At 56.6% G+C, this 21588-nt stretch overlaps 1 protein-coding gene across 13 annotated transcripts in view; it reads right to left on the bottom strand.

The window, feature by feature from the left end:
• Window positions 1–4879: 4879 nt before the first annotated feature.
• Window positions 4880–21588, bottom strand: part of CSGALNACT1 (chondroitin sulfate N-acetylgalactosaminyltransferase 1) — a 323288-nt gene continuing 306579 nt past the window's right edge. For 9 of the 13 annotated variants that reach the window (XM_089302844.1, XM_089302848.1, XM_089302847.1 and 6 more), the window contains 4 exons: window positions 20149–20327; window positions 19261–19355; window positions 9716–9797; window positions 4880–6417 (listed from right to left, as the gene is read on the bottom strand). In XM_089302844.1, the coding sequence (XP_089158970.1) occupies window positions 6128–6417; window positions 9716–9797; window positions 19261–19355; window positions 20149–20327 (646 nt within the window). In that variant the 3' untranslated portion in view covers window positions 4880–6127. Of the gene's footprint in view, window positions 6418–9715; window positions 9798–16145; window positions 17170–17191; window positions 17796–19260; window positions 19356–20148; window positions 20328–21588 lie in introns of those variants that run through there. The other 4 variants (XM_089302854.1, XM_089302853.1, XM_089302852.1 and 1 more) reach the window with 3 other exon arrangements.

The following is a 21588-nucleotide window of genomic DNA, read 5'->3' as shown; positions in this document are numbered from 1 at the left end:
CTGGACAGGAAATGACCCAGCTAAATCAGCCTGCTGTGACAAGGGGAGCAGGGAGCAAACCTGAGTCCTGCCTGGTTTTGTCGGGTTGGGTCAGCTGCCGGTGTCGGAGGATGCCACGGCCAGGAGTGGTGCCGGACTTCTTAGGGAGGGCACCGTCGCCAGAACTGAGAAACTGATCGGGACCACGTGGGGCGGAAGAAGCCAGCTCTCCTGAAGTCTCCATCCTGCCTGCTGCCCTTAGAGGCCGAGGTGAGGGTGCCCTAACCCGCCCTGGGCCCTGTCCCACCTGCCCCAGGGGTCCTGGTCTGGGGTGCTGCCCCAAGCCACTGTCCAGGTTTCCAGTGCGAGAGATTCCGGCCTGCAGACTCTGCCCAGATGCCCCCCCCCCTGCCCGTGACTCCTGTCTCTCCCGCAGTCACCTCAGATGGTCTGGCTGCACCCAGCATTGCCAGACCCCCAGCCACCCTGCAGTCCCATCAGGGCACCCATGAGGCCCCTGGTTCTGGTACCCCGCCCCACTCCTGTGGGGTACAAGAAAGCGTTTGTCCTCCGTGTCACGGGCTGAGCACTGCCCGTGTCAGTTGGTGCAGACTGTATGCTAGGCGGGGAGAAAGCCCAGGGACAGTTCAGCAAAAAGGGTGAGGGAGCAAAGGTGGAGACGACGCACGGGCAGGTCGCCAGAAAGCCCGGGCGTTGGTGCCCACGCCGCCTGAGCCAGCGCCGTGCAGCTGACCCACTTTTCGTGTGACACACGTGCCAGCGCAGCACCAGCCCTGCCTTCAGGTGGAAGAAGGAGAAAACTCGCTTGAAGTTCTGCCGCTGTCACCTTCTACCAAGGTGGCTCTTCATATGCATGGATGTCACATTTCTTTTTTTTCTTTTTTTGTATGCGACTTTCCGTTGCACTTCCTCCTCCCTCTATGTGGATCCGAGGCTGAGCTGCTGCCTGTGATATCAGCATTCCACAGGAACACTGGGTTCAAGTCCCGGCGGCTCCACTTCCAATCCAGCTCCCTGCTAATGCACCTGGGAAAGCCGTGGAAGATGGCCCGAGTAGTTGGACCGCCGCCACCTATGTGGGAGACCCGGAAGAAGCTCTTGGCTCCTGGCTTTGGCCTGGCCATTGAGGTCATCTGGGGAGTGAACCAGCAGATGGAAGATTGTCTGTCTGTCTGTCTAACTCTGCCTTTCAAATAAGTAAATCTTCAACCAACCAACAATGAACTGGCGGCACGTTGGCCAGCTGCCCAGCACAGAAGTGGTCACTTAGTACAGACTCGAAGTGGGGTGTGTGTGTATGGGGGGGACTTTCTAATGTGTGATTTCAATGACCCCCAAGTTAGCATAACCAATTTTTACTCCCAAATCAGCCAATGACCCACTGCCTCAGTCACCCTGCGGTTCTCGCTTACAAGTCCCCAAGTCTCTGCTTCCAGTTTGGTCACGATGACAACGCCGGCTTCCTGCAGCATGGACCCTGCCTTCCAAGTGGGTCAGGCAGTGTCCAGGTGAAGCCAACCGTGGGGGAGGGGCAGCACCCCCACTCCCACCCCCAGCCCCGCTCAGGCTAAAGTCTTGGCTCTGGCTGACTGTGTTGCCACCACCCAAGTCACAGGCCTGGTGACCCCCAGAGCGCAGAGCCGCAGGGTTCCCGACACTGTGGGCTGTGCCCATTCAGCGAGCCCCTCCCCCCAAGTCCTCACACACACACTCTGCAGGTGCGATTTCTACACAGCTCTGACGCCCACAGCTGCAAGAGACCGGGGCCAGAAGCGCCGTACACTTGATCCTCAGCCTTTCTGGGAACATTTTGCTCTTTTTTCAGTTCTTGGGCTTTTCCAGTGGGACTGACACCCCCACAGGGCAGGTGGTGGGAATGCCGGAGCTGGGGAGTGGAGGGGACGTGGACTGGAGTTCAGCCCTTCTGAAGGAGAGGAAGGGGTGGGGGCGGGAGTGCCCTACGCTTTGCACGTGAATCCTCGCTCAGGAATTTGCAGGCAGCTGGGAGGCGCGAGGGCCGTGTCGTAAGGGGTGCAGCCCGGAGGCTTCTGCGCAGGACGCCAGCCTGCAAAGCCGGGGGGGCAGCTCCATGTTCCTTTCCCCGGGGCAGGCCACCGAAGCTCCGAGCCATAGAGACGCTGACCAGAGGCCCAGCAGGAAGACCTGTTCCAGAGCCCACACATCCGGGTCCCAGCCAGGGCCCGGCCCCAGTCCTGGGGCGAGTGCAGGGCCTGTGTTTGCGCCTCGGCTTCCCGATTTCCCTCTCTCTAGCTGCACCCGAGAAACCCCCTGGCAAGGGACGAGGACTGAACACAGGGCCTGTGATTGGTTACTCACTCACGCGGCCACCTGCAGCTCCGGGGGTCACGGCCAGCTGTGCCAGGGCGCCGGATCCAGCTCTCTCGCAGGAGTCTAAAGCATGCCACTCAGCGAGGGGGAGGGGGAGGGCAGGCGGGAATCCCGGCATGTAGAAAAGGACCTGGGGTTGTGTCTGAGGATCTGAGGATTGAGAATGACCTTGGGCGGTTCCCGGGGACCTGCAGTTCACATCAAACACCTGGCGGCTTCCTGCGATCTCTCTTCTGATTAGCTCCCTGTTTGAATTCAAAGCGGTTTCTCCTGCCAGGGCTCGGCCTTTGCTGTGCTTGCCAAAATCTGCGGGGCCTGCGCCAGCCCGCTGGGGCTGCGGGTGGGGTTTCTTCCAGCACGCAGAGCAAGTCCTTTCCTGTCCGCGGAGGTGCCTTTCAGAGGGTCTCCGTGTCCCCGTGCCTGGGAGCGCGGCCCCAGGAGTCCTCGCCCCGGGAAGGACACAGCCTGGGCAGGGGGCGCTTCTCCAGCGGGGAGAGGCTGGCTGTCCTCCCCCTACAGGGGTTCAGGGAGAGCCAGCCTCTGCCCAGGACCCCGCACGCAGCCCCCAGCCCGGCCTAGGCTGGACTCATCGACTGGAGAGCACCCACTGTGGCTCCAAGCGACAGCAGGTGGAGCTCAGCGGTTACTAGGGACGAGCTGGGCCAGCGAGGGAGGCAGGCGGCTCCGTTGCAGCAGTGTGTGTGCACGGCGGCTTTCCTCCTAGTCTCTAAGACAGGACCCGTGTGTGGCTTCCAGTTCCACCCAGAAAGCGCCGGGTACGCCGGAGGGTTTGACGGGCACCATCGTGAAACTCCTGCAAACTGGAATCCAGTGTTCGTGTTGAAACCCGTGTCCCCGTTGTTCCCAAACACACGTTTCGATGCACTGTTTGAAGATCCCTCAGACGCACGGATTTCAAAATGCTTGCACCGAACTTCCATTCTCCATGGACTTCAGGAAGCCAAATCGTACGGTTGTGAATGAGGCCTTGTGGGCTGAACACGAGTAACTGGATGAAAACCCTTGCTGTGCCCTTTTTTCTCAGTACTTCAGACACATGGACCCGCTTCATCTTAACAAGGACATCGCGACGTCGACTGCCTCACTGACGGACTGGGAAGAGGTGGCAGAGGATCTCTGATGCCTGCACAGAGGGAGCCCACAGCTCAGGAACGCAGGGGCTGCACTGTGGACAACTGGAAGGGAAGCTGAGCAGGGGCAGCCTGTGTGTCACCCGGAGGAGCGCCCCCTGGAGGCAGGGCGTGCTACAAAGTTACTGTTTGCCAATTGCCAGTGCCCCGTGCTGTAACTACTCCCAGCACGGCTGACTTCAAGCTACCAGGAGCTGCTCACGCCAGCGCCAGGCAGGGGGAGCCCCAGCCCAGGCAGGCGACAGGTGCAGCTCTGGACTTAGTCTGTGGACAGCGGGCACACAGAGCGGGTGCAGAGAGCCGGGGGGGGGCTTCAGATCACAGCTTCACCGCTGCTTCCCTTTATGTGCGAACCCCAGCCTCCTGATCCCAATGCTCCGTGAGGCTGCAGCTGCAGGCCGGGCAGCTCTGGGGCCGGATCCCCTCCGGCACGTGCTCTAAAGGGACCCGTGTCCTTTGCCAAAGAAATGGTTCAACCTGATGCCACACCCCCTCTTCTTCAGTGCCCTTGGGGACTTCAGACACTCTGTACTTATCCATCTTGCACATCGGCAATGAGCAACCGTGCACCCCAGGCAGCTGGTGAGCCGACAGAGCACAAGACACGGGCCCCATTCCAGAGCCCAAGTAGTTGATGGCCACTGGCAGCCGTCAGGGGAAGGCAGCCTCCAAGGCAGGGAGATGTCTCCACTGCCTATCCGAACAGTGTGGAGCCGGGCCAGACGCTCCAGGCTCGCCACAGTATGTGAAAAGACCAAGCGTGGAGTTAAAAGTGGCCTTGAACGTGATGTCTCCATTTTCCTAATTAAAAAAAATGCATAAATGGTTCAGGTGTTTTAGTATTTCTTTCCGTCTAGCCTAGTGGCTCTCAGCCAGGGCTGGGGACATCTGGCAGAGACAGGTGGCACTCTGGCATCAAGGCTGGGGTGGGGGAGGTGCCCCAGCATCGCATAGGCAGTGGCTGAATTAGTCCCCGGGGCACGGGACGACCCCCATCTCAGTGTAACACAGCCCCGAAGGTCGAGCAGTGCCACGGTGCAGTGAACCCTGGGTCATACACAAAACCCTGCTCCGAAGTCACACGCCACGGCATTCTTGCTGCAAGAAAGCAAATCCACAACTCATATTTTATTAGCTCTGCAATGCCACCTTGCACCCATGTCTTGGCTTTTAATGAAATCTTGTGAACTACCGGCACGAATCAATACAATGCCTTTCTCCCCCACCCATCCCCCACATCAACAGCTTGCATGTTCTCGAAGCTTTGAAACAGGGAGTTTTCTGTTAGCAAACAGAAGGCAAAGACGCGAGAGATAATTAGCTCATGCATCTGGTGCTGGCTAATAAATAAATAATTTTCACATGAATGTGGAAACCACTCAATGTTAACCGTATTTATTTTCAAAAATACTTTGAGACTGTAATAAAATGCAGTTATCTGAAGCGTCTTGGTGATTGAGTTGAAGGGCTTCATTTTTAAAAATAGGCAAAGTTACTTCCACCGAGCTCGGGGTGGGTGAACAGGTAGCGAAAACGCCCATCCGGCTGGCCTCTGGCAGGCGGATGGGTCTTCCACAAAATATATTTTTTCCTGCATTTCTTCTCGTGGAAGCCGGAAGCCAAGAAGAGCACCCTGCTTTGAAAAAAAGAGCTTGTTTGGTTCTCATAGTACACTTTGGTTTATTTAAGCAGTAAGAAACAGGTCCCCATCGCTCCTGGGGGAGAGCGTGTGTTTTCTGATTTCTCAAGATCAAAATGCGGCCGGGGTGAGGGCGTCTCCTTCTGTGTCTTCCACACCAGTGTCCCCGTGCGCCTCCTCTGAGATGCCCTTCTGATAAAGGGTCTGCCCCTCTCTCTCTCTCTCCCTCCCTCCCTACACCGAGCCTTCCACGCGCCCAGGGCTCTGACACCCAGGGGCACCTGTGGGGGCTCAGCTCCTGGCCCGTCCTTGGCTGTGGCGTCCATCTGATACTCCAAAACAGGAATCCTCGCACCGCACCCTCTTACGCGACATAGAACAGATGCTAACGGGTGCTCTCTTGGTTAGGGTCTGCAAATTGGCAATTAAATAAGCAGATATAACTCACAAGCGAAAAAGAAACAAAAAGTGCATTTTAAAATAAACGAAAGGAGGCGGTTAACAGCTGAGAAGAGGAGCTAGATGGCTTCGGGTTGGCTCATCTCGGCGTGGCAAGGACGCAATGCCCGTGGCCTCTTTCATGGTCCTCATGAGGACCGTGGCAAGGGCGTCTCCGTGGCTGCTTGTGACCTGGTAGGACCCCTGCAAACCCCGGCCCCGCTTGCCTTCTGTCCTCATGGGCCCTCTGCACAACTGGCCCTCCCCCCTGAGTATGCCAGCGACCACAGCAATCCGCTCTCTTGTCGCCAACGCCATCGCGACCCCCGCGTCATCCCGCAGTGTGCCTGGCAGGTGCCTGGCGGGTGGCATCTGGGCTCCTGGGGCCGGCAGGGCGGAGCTTCGGTTCCCTTCGCACGCAGCCCAGCAGGCACCGAGAAATCGGAGGCTCCCTCCTCCCAGCCTCTGTCGCCTCCGTGGAAGTCCCTTCCTGGCTGCAAGCCACGCCGGGAAGAATTCGCAGGAAGGAGAAAGCAGCAGGACACCTTGCTCATGTCTTCTTGCTGCCCGCCTTGTGTTTCTGCTTGCGCAGGTGGGCCTCGATCTCGTGCCTGAAGACCAGCATGCCCAGCTGCCCGTGGGACGCCTCGTTCATGGCCTTGGACTGCATGCACATCTTGTACTGCTCCGGGGTCAGCTCGTCCACGCAGCGCTTCTCGTGCCAGAGGTGGAAGAGCCCGCGCACGGGCGTCCGCACCACGATGAGGTTGCTGTGCAGGTACTTGCGGTACAGGTGCACGTCCTCGCCGCCCCAGCCCTTGATGTCCAGGTCGAAGCCACCTGTGGGGGAGACGGCACTGCTGAGGCGTTTGTGGGGTGGGGGGAGTGGGGGTGCCTCAGCGTCCCTCCAGGTCACCAGGGTGGGGCCAGAGGAGGCAGCACCAGCTCTTGGAGACCAAACACCTGCTATGGACTCCACACACCTGCCGGGCGCTCTTCACAGCGAAGGGACAGCCCTGGCTTCAGGACCGGAGCCACCACCTGGACACTTCTAAATGCAGATTCTTGGGTTTCTGTTTGGACATGGCTACTTTTTTTTTTTTTTTTTTTTTTTAAGATTTAGTTATTTATTTAACCTCTCTTGAATTTGAGCTTTTTTTTTTTAAAGACCTGCACATGAAGTAGGTGTCAGAACTGAAAGAGATAGTGATGTGAGGGGCTAGCACTGTGCCACAGTGGGCTAAGCTGCCGCCCGCAGTGCTGGCATCCCATATGGGCGCCGGTTTGAGTCCCAGCTCTCTCCTAGGGCCTGGGAAAGCAGTAGAAGATGGCCCAAGTGCTTGGGCCCCTGCATCCACGTGGGAGACCCTGAAGAAGCTCCTGGCTCCTGATCGGCGCAGCTCTAGCAGTTGTGGCCATTTGGAGAGTGAACCAGCGGATGGAAGACCTTTCTCTCTCTCTCTCTCTCTCATTCTCTCTCTGTGTAACTCTGACTTTCAAATACATAATTAAATGAAGTGATGCGAGGGGCAGTGCTCGGCTGGAAGTGGCCGGCTTGTTATCCTCGCCATCCTTGTAATTTACCGATTAAGCACAAGGTGCTCAAGTCAGACACTTGCAGATCAGGAAAAGATGGCAACAGATCGGGTCTAAATGGGACCCCCGGGCTCTCCCGGAGGCAGAACACCCTCTCCAGTCTGTAGGGCCCCCATATTTTGTTGTAGCTACACCCAAGGTCAGGAGACTCCCATGTAAATGCTATAAATCCAAATGGACACTTCTAAAATAAACACATCACAAAATAACCTTCCTCTGGGGAGGGTATTCAGCCTGGTGGTAAAGACACCTGTTAAAATGCCAGTGTCCCATGTTCAAAACCCAGCTCTGGCTCCCGACTCCAGTCTCCTGCTGATATGCGGGAGGCAGTAGTGATGGCTCAAGTCATTGGGTTCCTGTCACCCGCAGGGGGGACCTGGGTGCAGTTTCCAGCTCCTGGCTTTGGCCCGGCCTACTCCTGGCTGCTGTAACTGCTTGGGGAGAGAATTAGCAGACGGGAGCTCTCTGTCTCCCTTTCAAATGAAGAAATTAATAAAAATAAAACAATCTTTTTTGGGGCTGGTGTTGTGGCACAGCAAGTTAAGCTGCCCCTGTAACGCCGGGCCCCTGCACCCACATGAGCAACCATGGATAAAGCTCCTGGCTCTTGGCTTCAGCCTGGCCCAGCCCGATGAACCAGAGGATACAAGCTGACTCAACTTACACTCTCTCCCCTACTGTCTGTAACTCTTCCTTTCAAATACAATAAATTAGTTTTTTTGGGAAAAAAATTTAAAGATTTTCATTATTTATTTGAGGGGCAGAGTTACAGACAGAGAGAGGCAGAGACAGAGAGGCCTTCCATCTGCTGGTACTCTCCAAATAGCTGCAACGGCCAGAGCTGGGCCGAACCACAGCCAGGAGCCAAGAGCTTCTTCCAGGTCTCCCACCTGGGTGCAGGGGCCCAAGGACTTGGGCCATCTTCTACTGCTTTCCTAGGCCATAGCAGAGAGCTGGATCAGAAGTGGAGCAGCTGGGACTTGAACTGGTGCCCATATGGGATGCTGGCTCTGCAGGTAGAGGCTTAGCCCACTATGCCACAGCTTCGGCCCCTAAATAAATCTTTTTTAGAGAGCCTTTTCCTGAACAAAGAGCAAGGACACAGTTATTTTTCTGCATTGGAAATCTCTGACATTTCTGTTCTGGAAGTCTGACTGGCACTGCACTGTCTAGGAATGCTTCTCTTCACGGGTTGCTGGGTGTCTGCACAGCAGGCACCCCTCAGAGACTGGCCTGCAGGCCCTGACTTCAAGTGCTCGGTTTTTATTCTGAACCCAGTGACTTCTTGGAGGTCCTGTGGTGTCTGTGGTCTACCTCATCTCTGGACAAAAACAGCCTGCAGCTGCTCCCACTCCTGGTCTTACAGTAAGAAGCTCTGAGTGGGAATGACCATGTGGGGGCCCTCCCTGCTCCATTCTGGCTCTGGGTGCACTCTGACCCCTGAACCTGAGCTCAAGGTTCATTCTTACTCTAGTCGCGTGCAATCCAGAATTGCACTCTTCAGAGGTGCGTGAGGAAGGACCACCCCAGGGGATGGTGCAAGTCTCCCAAGGAGCTCGGAGCCCTCCGTTCTCCCCCCACTGCTGGGCCAGGGCCCTTTGCCTCTGGGAGCCTGGTATCTCCCCTGACACCTGAGAGCCTCCCTGCTCGGGCTCTGCAAACCCACTGGTGTGCACATGCAGGTGTACGTGGGTATGCATGATGGCGTGCATGGATAGATGACTGCATGTACACACATGTACATACACGTCTGTGCGCATGTACACACATGTGTGCACACCACGGCATGTGTGTGTGTGTGCACCTCTATGTGAATGTGCACATATCTGCATGCATGAGAGTGTGCATGCCTGCACGGCTCTGCATGTGCACATTTGTGAGTGTATGTGTCTGCGTGTGCATGTCTTACATGTATACTTGTACATGTGTACATGCACGCACACACATGTATGCATGACAGTGTGCGTGTGTATACATCACAGTGCATGTGCACATTTATGTGAGTGTGTGTCTCTGTGTGCATGTGTCTACCTGACAGCACATGAGCACATCTGTGTGCGTGTGCATGTGCACGCATGACAGCACACACGCACGTCTGTGTAAATAGGTGTGTGTATGTGTCCATCTGCATGTGCTGACAACTGCACGCTCCGGGCTTGAGGTGACAGCAGAGAGAAGCCTGGGTCTTGACTGGCGCCAGCTCCCTCGTGGCTGACCAGAGGCCCAGGACATCTGCAGCCTGGGCTTGCTGGAAGGAGGCGCCCCCGGACCCAGCAGAGAGCAGCCTTCTGGCCCTGGACCGTGTGCTCATCTGGGGTGGCAGAGCTGTTGGTGGGGATGGGGGCCAAGGCGCCGCCCCTCCCCCCTTCCCCCCACCCCTCTCAGTCCAGCCATGAGTCCATGTCACAGGAAGGACATTTATAGGGAGGCGGCACCTCCTCTGCCCTGGGGCTCCCAGGAGACCCCCAGGGATCCCCTCCACCCCTCCAGGCCGGGGCAGCCGTGGCCTCTGGGTGGCAGCAGAGGCGCAGGCCTGGCTTACCTATGTTGATGAAGTCTGAGCGGTACTGACAGGTCATCCCAAACCCGAAGTCTCTCCAAAATCCAGTCTCCTTTTTGATGACCTGCAAGGAAAGCACTGTCACTGGGGGGCGAGACGGGGTGGGCACACAGCGCACGGCACACGCCACGCGAGCATGGCTCATGGCGCAGCCTGTCCTAGGGCCGGCCAGCAGCCAGGCCCCGGGCGGGAGCACAGTACACTCACCAGTCCCCAGGCGGGGCCTTGTGATTCTTGGCTCCTGCAGCTGGAATGTTTCTAGGGTGTAGGCTTGCACACACACACGCGCACGTACACGCATGCATATGCACACGCACACACAATCAAAAGCAAACTGGGAGAGCAAGTTTCCCAGCAAAGCTATGGAAAAGCCACCTAGGTGTCTGGCCGGATCCTAGTGCCAGCGAGACGTCGAGGCCTGGGCCCCTCACCCAGGCCAAGGGAGCCAGCCAAGGGCTCACGAAGCGGAGAAAAGGAGAGGGAGCTACTCAGAATCCAGCGGCCCCGGCGTAGGCCACCGATGGGAGGCCCTGGGAAGGTTGCAGTGCGATTCCGGCTGCCCGGCTCCCGCTGGCCTGTGAACAGGGTAGGGCAGGGTTGGGAGAGCGCCTGGGCATCACCCTCGCACTGTGTGGAAACCAGGCTGCCCCTGCAGGCCTGCGCAGCTGTGCAGGGCTGCAAGAGGCCGTCCAAGCAGCCAGTGCCTCTGCAGGGGCAGGAGCCGGCCCAGTGCAGGCCCTCCCCATGCAGGTACGCGTTGGCACACACAGCGAGACGCTGCCAGAACTTCCTCTTTTTGGACCAAGGTAAACCTGGAAATGGTTTTAAGAATTTTTTTAAGGTTTAATTACTTATTTGAAAGGCAGAATGAGAGAGACAGAGAGGAGGAGACACAAATATTCCATCTGCCAGTTCACTCCCTAAATGGACACAACTGCTGGGCTGAGCCAAGCTCAAGGCAGGAGCCAGGAGCTCCATCTTGGGTCTCCCACGTGGGTGGCAGGGGCCCAAGCACTTGGGCTGTCCTTGGCTGCTTTCCCAGGCGCATTAGCAGGGAGCTGGATCAGAAGTGGAGCAGCCGGGGCTTCACCCAGCACTTTGGTTACAGGATGCCGGTATCACGAGTGATGGCTTCACCGGCTATGCGGCACTTCTGGCCTTGCTTTGGGGATCTTCGGGGCTATTCACGATTCGTTCTTGCCATTCACATGAGTGTGTAGATGAAGGGAAGTTGCCTGCCCAAGGGAAGGGACAGGTGTGTGGGGAAGTGGGGGGTGCAGCAGGTCCCATGTGCTTGGATGTCTGCATTTTCTGTCTGGGACACCTGGTTCTGCCCACCACTAATTAGAAACAGTACAGACCAGGAGTGCCCGAGGTCTGCCCCAAGCTGACCACGTGTGGCCTTTCTCCCCCTGGGCACTGCTTCCAGCTTCTCTCTCCTGTAAAATGAGGGGGCTGAGCTGAGTCACCCCTAGGTCTCTTGCAGCCCTAACATCCACATGTCTATCCCATCACCGTTACTGCACCCTCCCAAAGTCTCACCACAGCCTGTGTTCGATTTCACATAGCAGGAAGCTTCAGAAAATTCACCAAAAAAAAAAAAAAAGGAATTAAAAGATAAGTTTAGGTTGGTACAGAACCTCTTTTGAAATCCATGCACAAAATACTAGCTGATAGAATAAAAAAGGGAGAGAAGGATCCAACATGGGAAGCAGGATACACAGCAGACCCATAGAATGGCAGATGTCCTAAACAGCACTCTGGCCTCAGAATCAGCCCTTAAGGCACACGGATATGGCTGAAAAGCCCATGAGAGTATTACAGGCATGGAAAGCCAAAACACTCTGGCAAAAACAAACAAACAAACAAACAAAACCCTAAATGAAAGATCTCCGCAAGTGAGATCCCAGTGGAAAGAACAGGTCATCAAAGGAGGTACCTTTCTCTGAAGGGAGGAGAGAACTTCCACTCTGACTACGACCTACAACCTTGTCTAAATATGATCAGAATCAGTGAACTCAAAAGGCTTCCATAGCATTGGCAACTCATGACAAGAGCCTAGGGTGATTACTGATGCCATAAACAAGAGTGTCAAATTGTTAAGTCAACAACAGGAGTCACTGTGCACTTACTCCTCATGTAGGATCTCTGTCCTTAATGTGCTGTACATTGTGATTTAATGCTATAACTAGTACTCAAACAGTATTTTTCACTTTGTGTTTCTGTGTGGGAGCAAACTGTTGAAATCTTTACTTAATATATGCTAAACTGATCTTCTGTATATAAAAAGAATTGAAAATGAATCTTGATGTGAATGGAAGAGGGGAGGGAAAGGGAAAGGGGAGGGTTGCGGGTGGGAGGGAAGTTATGGGGGGGAAAGTCATTGTAATCCATAAACTGTACTTTGGAAATTTATATTCATTAAATAAAAGTTAAAAAAAAAAGAAATCCATGCACAGGTTTTCCCTAATGTGAATTTTCCATGAACTTTTTGAAGAATTCTCGTATGCATGGATTTCAACATTTTTTGCACCAACCTAAACTTACCTTGTAATTCCATTTTGCTCAAACAGCATGAACAGTCTACACAAGATTTGCAAAAGGGCTGACAAATCTTAAAATTCCTTTCTGCCGTAACCTGTGAGGCTATATTATTTTCATTCCGAACTCCACGGGGACGTCACCCACGTGGAGCTGTTGAGAGACAGAAAGCCCGCCCAAGGAAGACAAGGGCCCAGGTGCACAGGGTACATCCCCAGTATCTGCTTCCCGACACAGGGCTGTGGGACGGGAGCCCCAAAACGACGCTGCCATTCTGTTAGGGTCAACCAGCAGCCTCTGCAGCTACAAAAGCCAGAGAAATCTCCAGAGTCATTTTCCTAATTGGATTTTCCCACCCCCGCCTTACCAGGCCCACCAGTTCCGCTGCTGTTAATGGCACAGCGCCCCCTTGTGCTGGCCGGGACACACACCGGGCCTCTGGACAGGGACAGGGAGTCTAAGAGCAGGGGAGGATGCAAACTTGAGGTGCACGTGGCATGTGAGAGAGAAAGCTCCAGACGGGGAAGAGAACTCCTCAGGGCGTGGGAAGACAGACCAGGGGAATCGTAAGGCGAAGCCGTCCCAGGACGCTGAGCCGGGTGGAAGGGGGGCCTGATGAGGCTCAACACGGGGAAGCAGCCTCGCCCGGAAGTGGCCTGACCTGGGGAGCTGGTGACGGAAACGTTTACTGAAGTCTCATTTTGTTTGTTTTTAATTAATTAATTGAGAGCCAGATAGCGCCCATCCCATAATTTGCTCCCCAAATGCCCACAACAGTTAGGAGTAGGGCAGGCCAAAGCGTGGAGCTCGAAACTCAACCCAGCCTAGTGTCAGCAGGTGTGCACTAGCAGGAAGCTGGGACTGGGAGCCGAGCCAGAGCCGAGACAGGAGCCCAGGCACCGGCACTCCGACGGGGGATACAGTGTCTTAACTGCTAGGCTTGCCCCTAGGAAGGTGCTTCCAAAGTCGACAAGTCAGATCCAAAAGGCCACTCTGGGTTCTCTGCAGAAACGGATCGGGTGGCACAGCGCAGAACTGCGGGCCGGGGTGTGCTCGCCAGTGTGGGTTCTGCCCGCCCGGCGGTGCTGAGCCTAAGAAGGGATCCCACGTGAGCAGATGGCAAGTGAGCGCTCTCAGGCCTCCCTCCCATCAAGCATCGTTCCCACTGAAAACCCTGTCCCGGGGCCGGCGCTGTGGCGTAGCGGGTAAAGCCTCTGCCTATAGTGCCAGCATCCCACATGGGTGCCAGTTCGAGTTCCGGCTGCTCCACTTCTGATCCAGCTCTCTGCTATTGCCTGGGAAAGCAATGAAGGATGGCCCAAGTGCTTGGGCCCCTGCACCCGCATGGGAGACCCAGAAGAAGCTCCTGGCTCCTGGCTTTGGATCGGCGCAGCTCCGACCATTGCGGGCATCTGGGGAGCGAACCAGTGGATGGAAGACCTCTCTCTTTTTGCCTCTGCCTCTCTGTAACTCTTTCAAGTAAACAAATAAAATCATCAGAAAAAAAAAAAAAGGAGAAAAAGAAAATCCTGTCCCAGCCCCTGCCTCTCGTTCTCCCTGCAATTAACAACCCTGCTTCCTGCCCCCAAGTGCCCCTGGTTCCAGGCTGGGCTCCTGCGTTCCCTCCTGCCTGGCTCACCACCCAGCTCTGCTCCCACGTCCCCCTGCTCCCATGTGCCCCTGCCCCTCCCGATCGCCATGTGGCCTCGACATGGTCACCCTGGTTTCCATTCTCTGTGACACTCCTGATCTCTGAAATGACCTTGCTGGTGCACCTGCTGTTCTCGTTGCTGGCAGCCTCCACCCACCACCACCATCAGCTCAAGGCCTTGGATGCCTTCGCAGCTGTCACTCCCACACTCAGAACACTGCCCAGTATACAGAAGGTGCTCAGTAAGTGCTTCATTGATGCATGAGTGGGGAGCAGAGCGATTCCAGATCAGGGCTAAAAGCCCCACAGGTCCACTTCAGGGGGAGAACTTGTTCTTTGCAGCTGGCTCCCCATCTGAGCTCTCTGCAGAGCCCCACAGGGCACCTGCCGCTGTCAGGCCAGGCCAGCTCTCCTGCGGGATGTTTGCAGAGCCACGGCTCCGTGGGCCACGCACCTGACGGGGCAGGGGTGGGGTTGGTGGGTGTTTTTAGGACCAAAACACACTGCACAGACCGGCATCTCTCCCCAGAGATGAAGGCAGGCGGCTGCGTGCAGGTGCACGGGGAGCCGTGGAGGCGGCAGTGCCTGTCTGCTTTAATGGTGCCGACTTGGCCGGCTGCCCGAGAAGCAATCTGGAGTCTCCAATAAAATAACTAACAAATACTCCAGCAGAGTGCTTCCTCTACATCGAATGACGTCTCCCAGGACGGAGGCTGCATCCCACCCGCCTCGCCTTCTCCCAGAATGCCTGTGCCCCGGGGCCAGCTCAGGGGGCGCCACATTTAGAAGCCCCGTATGCTGCTGTTGCCACCCTGAAACCAACATGGCCTTGTGTCTTCATCTTGCACTGGGCCATGCAAATGCAGTAGCAGCTCCTGACACTCTGAGCCGCGGGGACCCCTGACCTGTGCTGCACCCACCCCTCTTAGCATGGGGGGGATGCTAAGGGCTTGGGAGCACACTGAAGGGCACCCCAGCAAGGTGGCATGTCCTATTCTGGGGGCCCCTTGCTACTGAGGGAGAATGACCTGCCCAAGACCGCCCCGCCAGTTGGAGGTGAGCCTAGCCCAACCTCAGCGGGGCTTCGACTGCTCCGTTCCCCCAGCAATGGATACTGGGGACAGAGCTGTCCAAGAATGTGCTAGGGCATGGGCTCAAACGCCATGTCCTCCCCGATCTGCATCAACTCACTTTGCAACAGGCTGACTCTCATCAAGATCTGCATAAAAAGAGTTGTGTCATAGGGCAGGCACCGTGGCATAGTGGGTGAAGCTGCCACCGCCTGTGGTGCCAGCATCCCATGTGGGCGCCAGTTCAAGTCCTGGCTGCTCTGCTGCCGATCCAGCTCCCTACTAGTGTGCCTGGGAAAGCAGCGGAAGATGGCCCAAGTGCTTGGGCCCCTGCACCAGCATGGGGGACCCAGAGGAAGCTCCTGGCTTCAGATTGGCCTCGTGCTGGGGAGTGAACCAGAGGATGGAAGACTCTGTGTCTGCCTCTGTCTCTCTGTAACTCTGCCTTTCAAATAAATAAATAAAATCTTCAAAGAGTTGTGTCTTCTGGGGCTGCCATACTGGACAAAGAAGCATCCGGGTTCTCTTGCCTCCAGAAACCTTGGATCCCAAACTTTGAAGCACCCTGGGCTGGGGGATGTGTCCCTGCCCGCACAGCCCTTGAGTTCCCGCCTCTGCTGCAGGGGGCTGAGCCAGCCACGCCCCTTCCTCACCTGTGGAGTGAGGACTACAGGAGGTGATGTGGGCACCATGCCAGGCTGGGGAAAGCCCCGTGAGTGGCCTCTGTGCATGTTAATTTTGGTTCCCAGTGCATTTGTGCTTCCTGAATCAATACACATGAACTTCAAGGAAACACAGGAAGTGATTTAAATGCATTTAAGCTGAAATGTGGGTCAGTGGTGTGGCACTTCCTCCAGGACGGCAGGGATGGAGGGGACAAAGCTGGCGTGCTCTGCCCACGTGCGCAGCGGGGCACAGCTGTCAGGGTGAAGACAGGCAGGGTCCCTGCACCCGATGCTGCCGGGGAACTGGGAGAAGGGGCCGATGCCCGCAGTGGGACCACAGCCCGGGAGACGCTCACCGCCAGCAAGGTGGGCAGGGGTGTGTGTGCAGCTGGTTTAGGGTTCACAGACATGCTCTTTAGAATCAATTTGTGGAGGAGGAGGAATCCCGAGAGAGAACCAGGGCTGGCAGCACTACATGTGAGTCAGCTGGGACCAGCTGCCGAGGCCCCATGCAACTCTCTTCCCCCGCCTGTGTTCTGTGACGTCACATGGTAGCCTACGCAGGCCCCCGTGGGAGGATCTAGACTGCAGAGACTGGCAAATACTACAGAGGGCTTTCTCCTTTCGGAGAGCCGCTGGCTTTGCGCCATGAGAGCCTTTTACCAGGTGGAAGTCACCTGTGTTTCAGAACCGCAGCTCTGGCTGGGGGAGAAGGGAAGGCTGCAGAGGGGTGGAGCCTAAAGACAGGTGGGAGGAGCCTCCTGCGGGGACTTGGCAAGGCCTGCGGGGGCTTGGGCCAGGTCCCCAGGATGGCTATTTGGTTTACAGTCATTCTTTTTTCTGTGAGCTGCGTCCACATTGAAGCAACGGCGACCATCATCTTGTGGCTTTCAACTTGAAAAAGTTAATCATCGGGATGAAACCTCTCACTTTCCCTCTTACTACTGGTCTGCAGCCAAAGGTGCAGAGACAAGCAGTCACAACAGACGCACCAAAGAACTCAGCTGGTTTCCTGCTCTCATCTGTAGGCCAATGTCGCCGGGTGATGGCGGCCATGGGCACCTGGGAAGTAGTAACTCGGACCCTGACTCACGAGGTCACATTTGCCCGGCTACTGAGAAAAGCTGCCTTTTGTTTGCATCGGTAACCTTTATTATGGCTGCATTGGGAGCTGTGTCCTCTCTTCACCTTAGCTACTGGCGTGTCCCAGGGAAGCCGGCCAAGGATTTATTTACATCTACATAACGTCTGAGCCAGACACAGCCTCCGTAGCACAGCTATCCTAATGTAGCCATCTCCAATCATCATTTGTATTTATTTATTTTTAATTCTTTACTTATGTGAGAGGCAGAGAGAGAGAGAGAGAGAGGTGGGGAGAAAGACTGTTCCCATTTGCTGGTTCACTCCTTAAATGCCTGCAATAGTGGGGACTCCAGGAACTCCATCCGGGTCTTTCTGATGGACAGCAGGGACTCAGCCACTGGAGCTGTCACTGCTTCCTCCCAGGGCCTGTGTTAGCAAGAAACTGGGGTCAGGAGCCGGAGGTGGGATTCGAACCTGGGGACTCCAGTGTGGAACACGGGCATCTTAACCACTGGGCTGACTGCTCGCATGTATTTTTACTTCACGTCTCAGCACCACACTTCCTGTCCCCATCATGTGATTTTCTGCAGTGCGATGGTCTGTCGGGAGCTTTGTCAGGCCATCTCTTTTATACGTCAGCTGTCACGCGCATCCTCAGCAAGTCTTTGCAATGTTCGAGAGGCAGGAAATCCTGGCTTGGGCCCCGGGGCGCTGGCACGAGCTGCCTGTGCTATGCGGGCGGAGTCGGGGTGTGTTGACAAACCAGGTCTGAGGAGCAGGTCTGAGGACACTGTGTCGGTGCTTCCGGCTCCTCCGTGAGCTCCTGGCCCGTGGCTCTGTCCGGTTAGCACACCTCCGAGGGACGGGGAACCCTCTGCCGTGTGCCCCAGACTGCATGAACCCAGCTCTCTCAAGCAGCTGACCGCGGGGCTCCAGGAGGAGTCCGGGGTGCAGAGGCCGCAGCCGTGGACTGGGGACTCTGACTGTGCCTTGACCTTGGTGGGCATCAGAATCCTGCTCCACTGCGTGTTCCCGGCCTTCCCTGGCACCTGCTTCTTGGCAGGAATAAGAACGAAAGGATCAAACTTCAGATCTGTGAAATGAAGAGGATTCCTTGCGAGCAAACCGGGTCTTGATGAGGCTGAAGCAGAGACATCCATCACGTTGGATGTCAGATGTAAAACAGGGCTGCATTTAAGCCACAGGGATTTCCTTCTGCCTAGCTGAAACACAGAGCCGGTATCCCATTTGCTTTTCAAATCCTATTAGCACATTCACAGCCTTAGGGAAAAGCAAACAAGGCGTTCTGTCCTGGTGGGTGGTGTGAGGGACAGTGCTCACAAGTGGATGAAAATCTCATCTGGTCGTTACCGTTACGTGCGATGCACAGACAGGCACCTGGTCCCTGCCTGCTGTAGTCTGTGCTACCGGGGCTGAGAGGCTCGCCAGGGCTGGGCAGGTGAAGGGACAGGGGAGGCGGCTGAAGGTTCTGTCACTTTTGGAAGCTTCAACACAGAAGCACCTCACAGAACGCGAGTTTTCTCCGAGGTGCAGCCTGCTCGCCCACTGCATAGACGCGTCCTCACCCAACCGATCTCCTTCCTCCAAGCCTGGGGGGCTTTGCCACCAATGATTCAGCCTGAGCTAGGACCCAGCTAACCTCCCTGCAGGGAAAGATCCCAGCTTAGGGGTCAGGGCCTCCCCGTCCATCCTGGCAACAATATCAGGAAATTGCATCTTGGGCCATGGTGCCAGGTAGACAGAGGGCCTCTTTCAGCTACACTCTAACTCTGCAGTGACACACGCAGCCTGGCCTGCAAGACCCTGGGGAGCTGTGTGCCTGCACCATCCATCCTCTATGCTATCAGAACCTGAGAAGGGTTTATTTATTTGAAAGTCAGAGTTACAGAGAGAGAGAGGGGAAGACACAGAGAAAGAGAGAGAGATCTTCCATCCACTGGTTCACTCCCCAGATGGCTAAAGCAGCCAGGAGCGTCTTGCTGCCCCCTACATGAGTGCAGGGGCCTAAGGCCTGAGCCATCTTCTGTTGCTGTCTCAGGAGCATTAGCAGGGAGCTGGATTGGAAGTGGAGCAGCCGGGACAGGAACCGGAGCCCAGATGGGATGCCAAGGTCACAGGTGGCGAATTAACCTACTACGCCACAGCGCCAGCCCCTCTGGTGAACCTTAGGACGTGCTCCCTCTGCAGGATTTTCCAATAATGGAGCAAATGTGCTTCCCTCATCAGTGCAGGAACACCAGCTTCCCCAAACCAGAGAAGAAAACCACGAAGGTGTCAAATTACCTTCCCGCAAGATCCTTTGCCCACTTATTTATTTCCTACTCTCAGTGAACAGGGCGCAGGGAGCGGAGGCCAGGAGGGCTGCCAGACTCCAGGACCAGGAAAACGCCCCAACAGAACCGACGCATGGATTTCCACTCCCCTCTGCTCACCATCAGGCGCCCCTGCAGGACAGACGGGAACAGCCGCCCGAAGGCAGCTGCGGGCACCACTCACCAGCTGCTGTTCCAAGGGAGGAACCGCGTCGTGATGGCCGTAGATGATGCCAGGGTTGTACTGGCTGAACAGGACCGGGTAAAACACCTTCTTGCCTGCAGACCAGAAGGCAGACACGCACTTAGAGCACCCAGTCCACTCTCAGACTTGCCCCCGAGCACGCACTGACACAGCCACGTCGCCTTGCTGCTCCTCCACACGGCTCGAGAAGAGACGGCACACGCCACGGGCAGACTCCCATGTCTCCGAGCGCCTGGTTGCAGGATCACTCAAAACACTCCCCACCAGAGGCCCGGCACTGGGCGTCACGTACTGGGAGTGGGTGTGAGAGCTCTGGGGCCTGGCCCTGGCCACATTAACCCTTCAGGCCCTGGTTCCTGGCAGTCTCGGGGTTTCCAGCGAGGCTGGGCTGGCTTGGGCAGCAGCAGTCCACTGAGAGCGCCCAGGGCGGCTGCTCTTAACCAATTTTACACTGAATTCCTGTGTTTTAGCACTGCCATGGCCCCGCCAGGATTGATCAGCTGGGGCCAGTACAGCCTGGGGCCAGGCTATGCCGATGACTTCTGGCTTGGGGTTGCTTCTGGCCACAGAGCCCGCTCCGCCTGCCTGCCTGTCCCTGCCCTGTCCCCTAGGGTTGTGTGTCCTGCCAGGGAGATTTCTCCTATAGATATTCACCAAAGCTGAACCTGGAACAGGAGCCAGGGACATGGACTCGGGAGAGGGGCCCTGGAAGCAAAGCAGAGCTAATGGGCTTTGGGGGAGGCAACAAAGAGGAAATCAAAGACACGATTTTTCTTTTCTCCGCTGTGGGGCTGAACTCAGGCCAGCTGCGACATGGGACATCGGAGTGAAGCCTGGCAGGTGGGGGCGGGGGGCAGGGCGCCGCACCTGGCTGCGTGTTCAGCCTGCACGTGTTGAGAAACTCCGACGTGAAGTAGATGTCGACGTCGCAGAAGAACAGCAGGACGTTGCTCCCCTTCCAGAAGCGGGCTCCCACGTCCAGGCCCTTGCCCCGGGAGAACTCCCCGTTCAGCTGGATGAAGGTGAAGTTCCTGAAGTTGGCAGCTCTAGGAAGAAAGACCAGGCAACCGTCACTTGTGGGTCCCCGCCTCCCAGGCCAGCAGGGTCCCGAGAAAGGCACTGCCAGGGCCCCCCGCCTCTGGCCGCATCTCTTCTCTGACCGGAGAGCACCCAGGCTGTTGCAGGAGAATCCACACTTGCGGCGAAAGGTCCCAGAAATGCATAGTGAAGTCCTGGCACCTGGCCATGTCCCCACGCTGCAGGCTGAGCTGTCTTCCAGCACTGGAGAAAGCCTGACCCGGCAAAGACCAGGAACACAATCCAGGAAGTCTCCAGGCTGCCTGAGCCAGAGACAGAAAATCACCCTGGAACGGGCCCACCCTTCAATCAAAACCAGGAGCCAGGCAAAACGCTCCTGAGGTCGACCTGTTGCCCAAGCAGACTGAGACTCGGATTCCCTGCCCACCCGCCAGGGAAGCAGTGAGCACAGCACAGCATAGCAGGAGAAGGCAAACGTGGCCTCACGGCTCTGGGACCTGGCCAAGTCCACTGGTGTCCATACACCTTCATCTGCAGAACAGAAAAGCACCCCCGCCCCCCCGCAGCTGTCTCACAGTCACTAGTGAACAGAGCACCGGCCAACGCGAGCAGGCCAGGATTCCCAGGGCAGCGTGGACAGCGCCGAGGGGTGAGTTCCGTGTGCTGTTCTGTCCCAGGAATCCCAGCATCCTGGGGGAGTGGGGCAGGTCTTGAGCCAAAGGTGGAAGAATTCACTCAGCACCCAGGGGACCGGGATGCTCTGCCACCAGCTGGGACCCCCTTTCCTGCCCATGCCGCCCCTCCTCTCCTCCCTCCACTCCCCAACTCCTGTTCCATCTTGACATCTCCCAGCGGGGCAGAAGCTTGTTTCCATGTTTAAAAGTCTGTACTGCAGGCGCTGTCTCGGGCAGAGGTCGACACAAACATAGCATCGTCAAGCCTCGAGCGCCAGGCTGTGTTCCTGTCTGGCAGCTTCGTCAGAGACACCAGCTCTGCTCCCCCAAGGTCACTGTCATCGCCCCACACTTGGCTTCTCACCCTGGGGATCTGCGGCCCCAACCCTGCCTGAGCCTGGTGCCAGGCTGGCCTCTCACAGTTGGATCAGGGTAGGCAGCCTCACTCCGGGGAGGGCACTGGGCTAGGAGCCTGCCTGTCCTGTCCCCACACAGGTGTTCAGCAGACATTGGAGGGCAAACATGTGAACCCACAGAGGACCAGGCCCCTTGCTCTGCCACTAGCCTATTCAGAATCAGTCACTTCCTTTAATTC

Source organism: Oryctolagus cuniculus, chromosome 8 (genome assembly GCF_051225735.1).
Source record: "Oryctolagus cuniculus isolate XC-2025 breed Fujian yellow rabbit chromosome 8, ASM5122573v1, whole genome shotgun sequence".
Lineage (NCBI taxonomy): Eukaryota > Metazoa > Chordata > Mammalia > Lagomorpha > Leporidae > Oryctolagus > Oryctolagus cuniculus.
The sequence above is the reverse complement of the archived record's forward strand: the minus strand, read 5'-3'. Positions and strand labels throughout refer to the sequence as shown.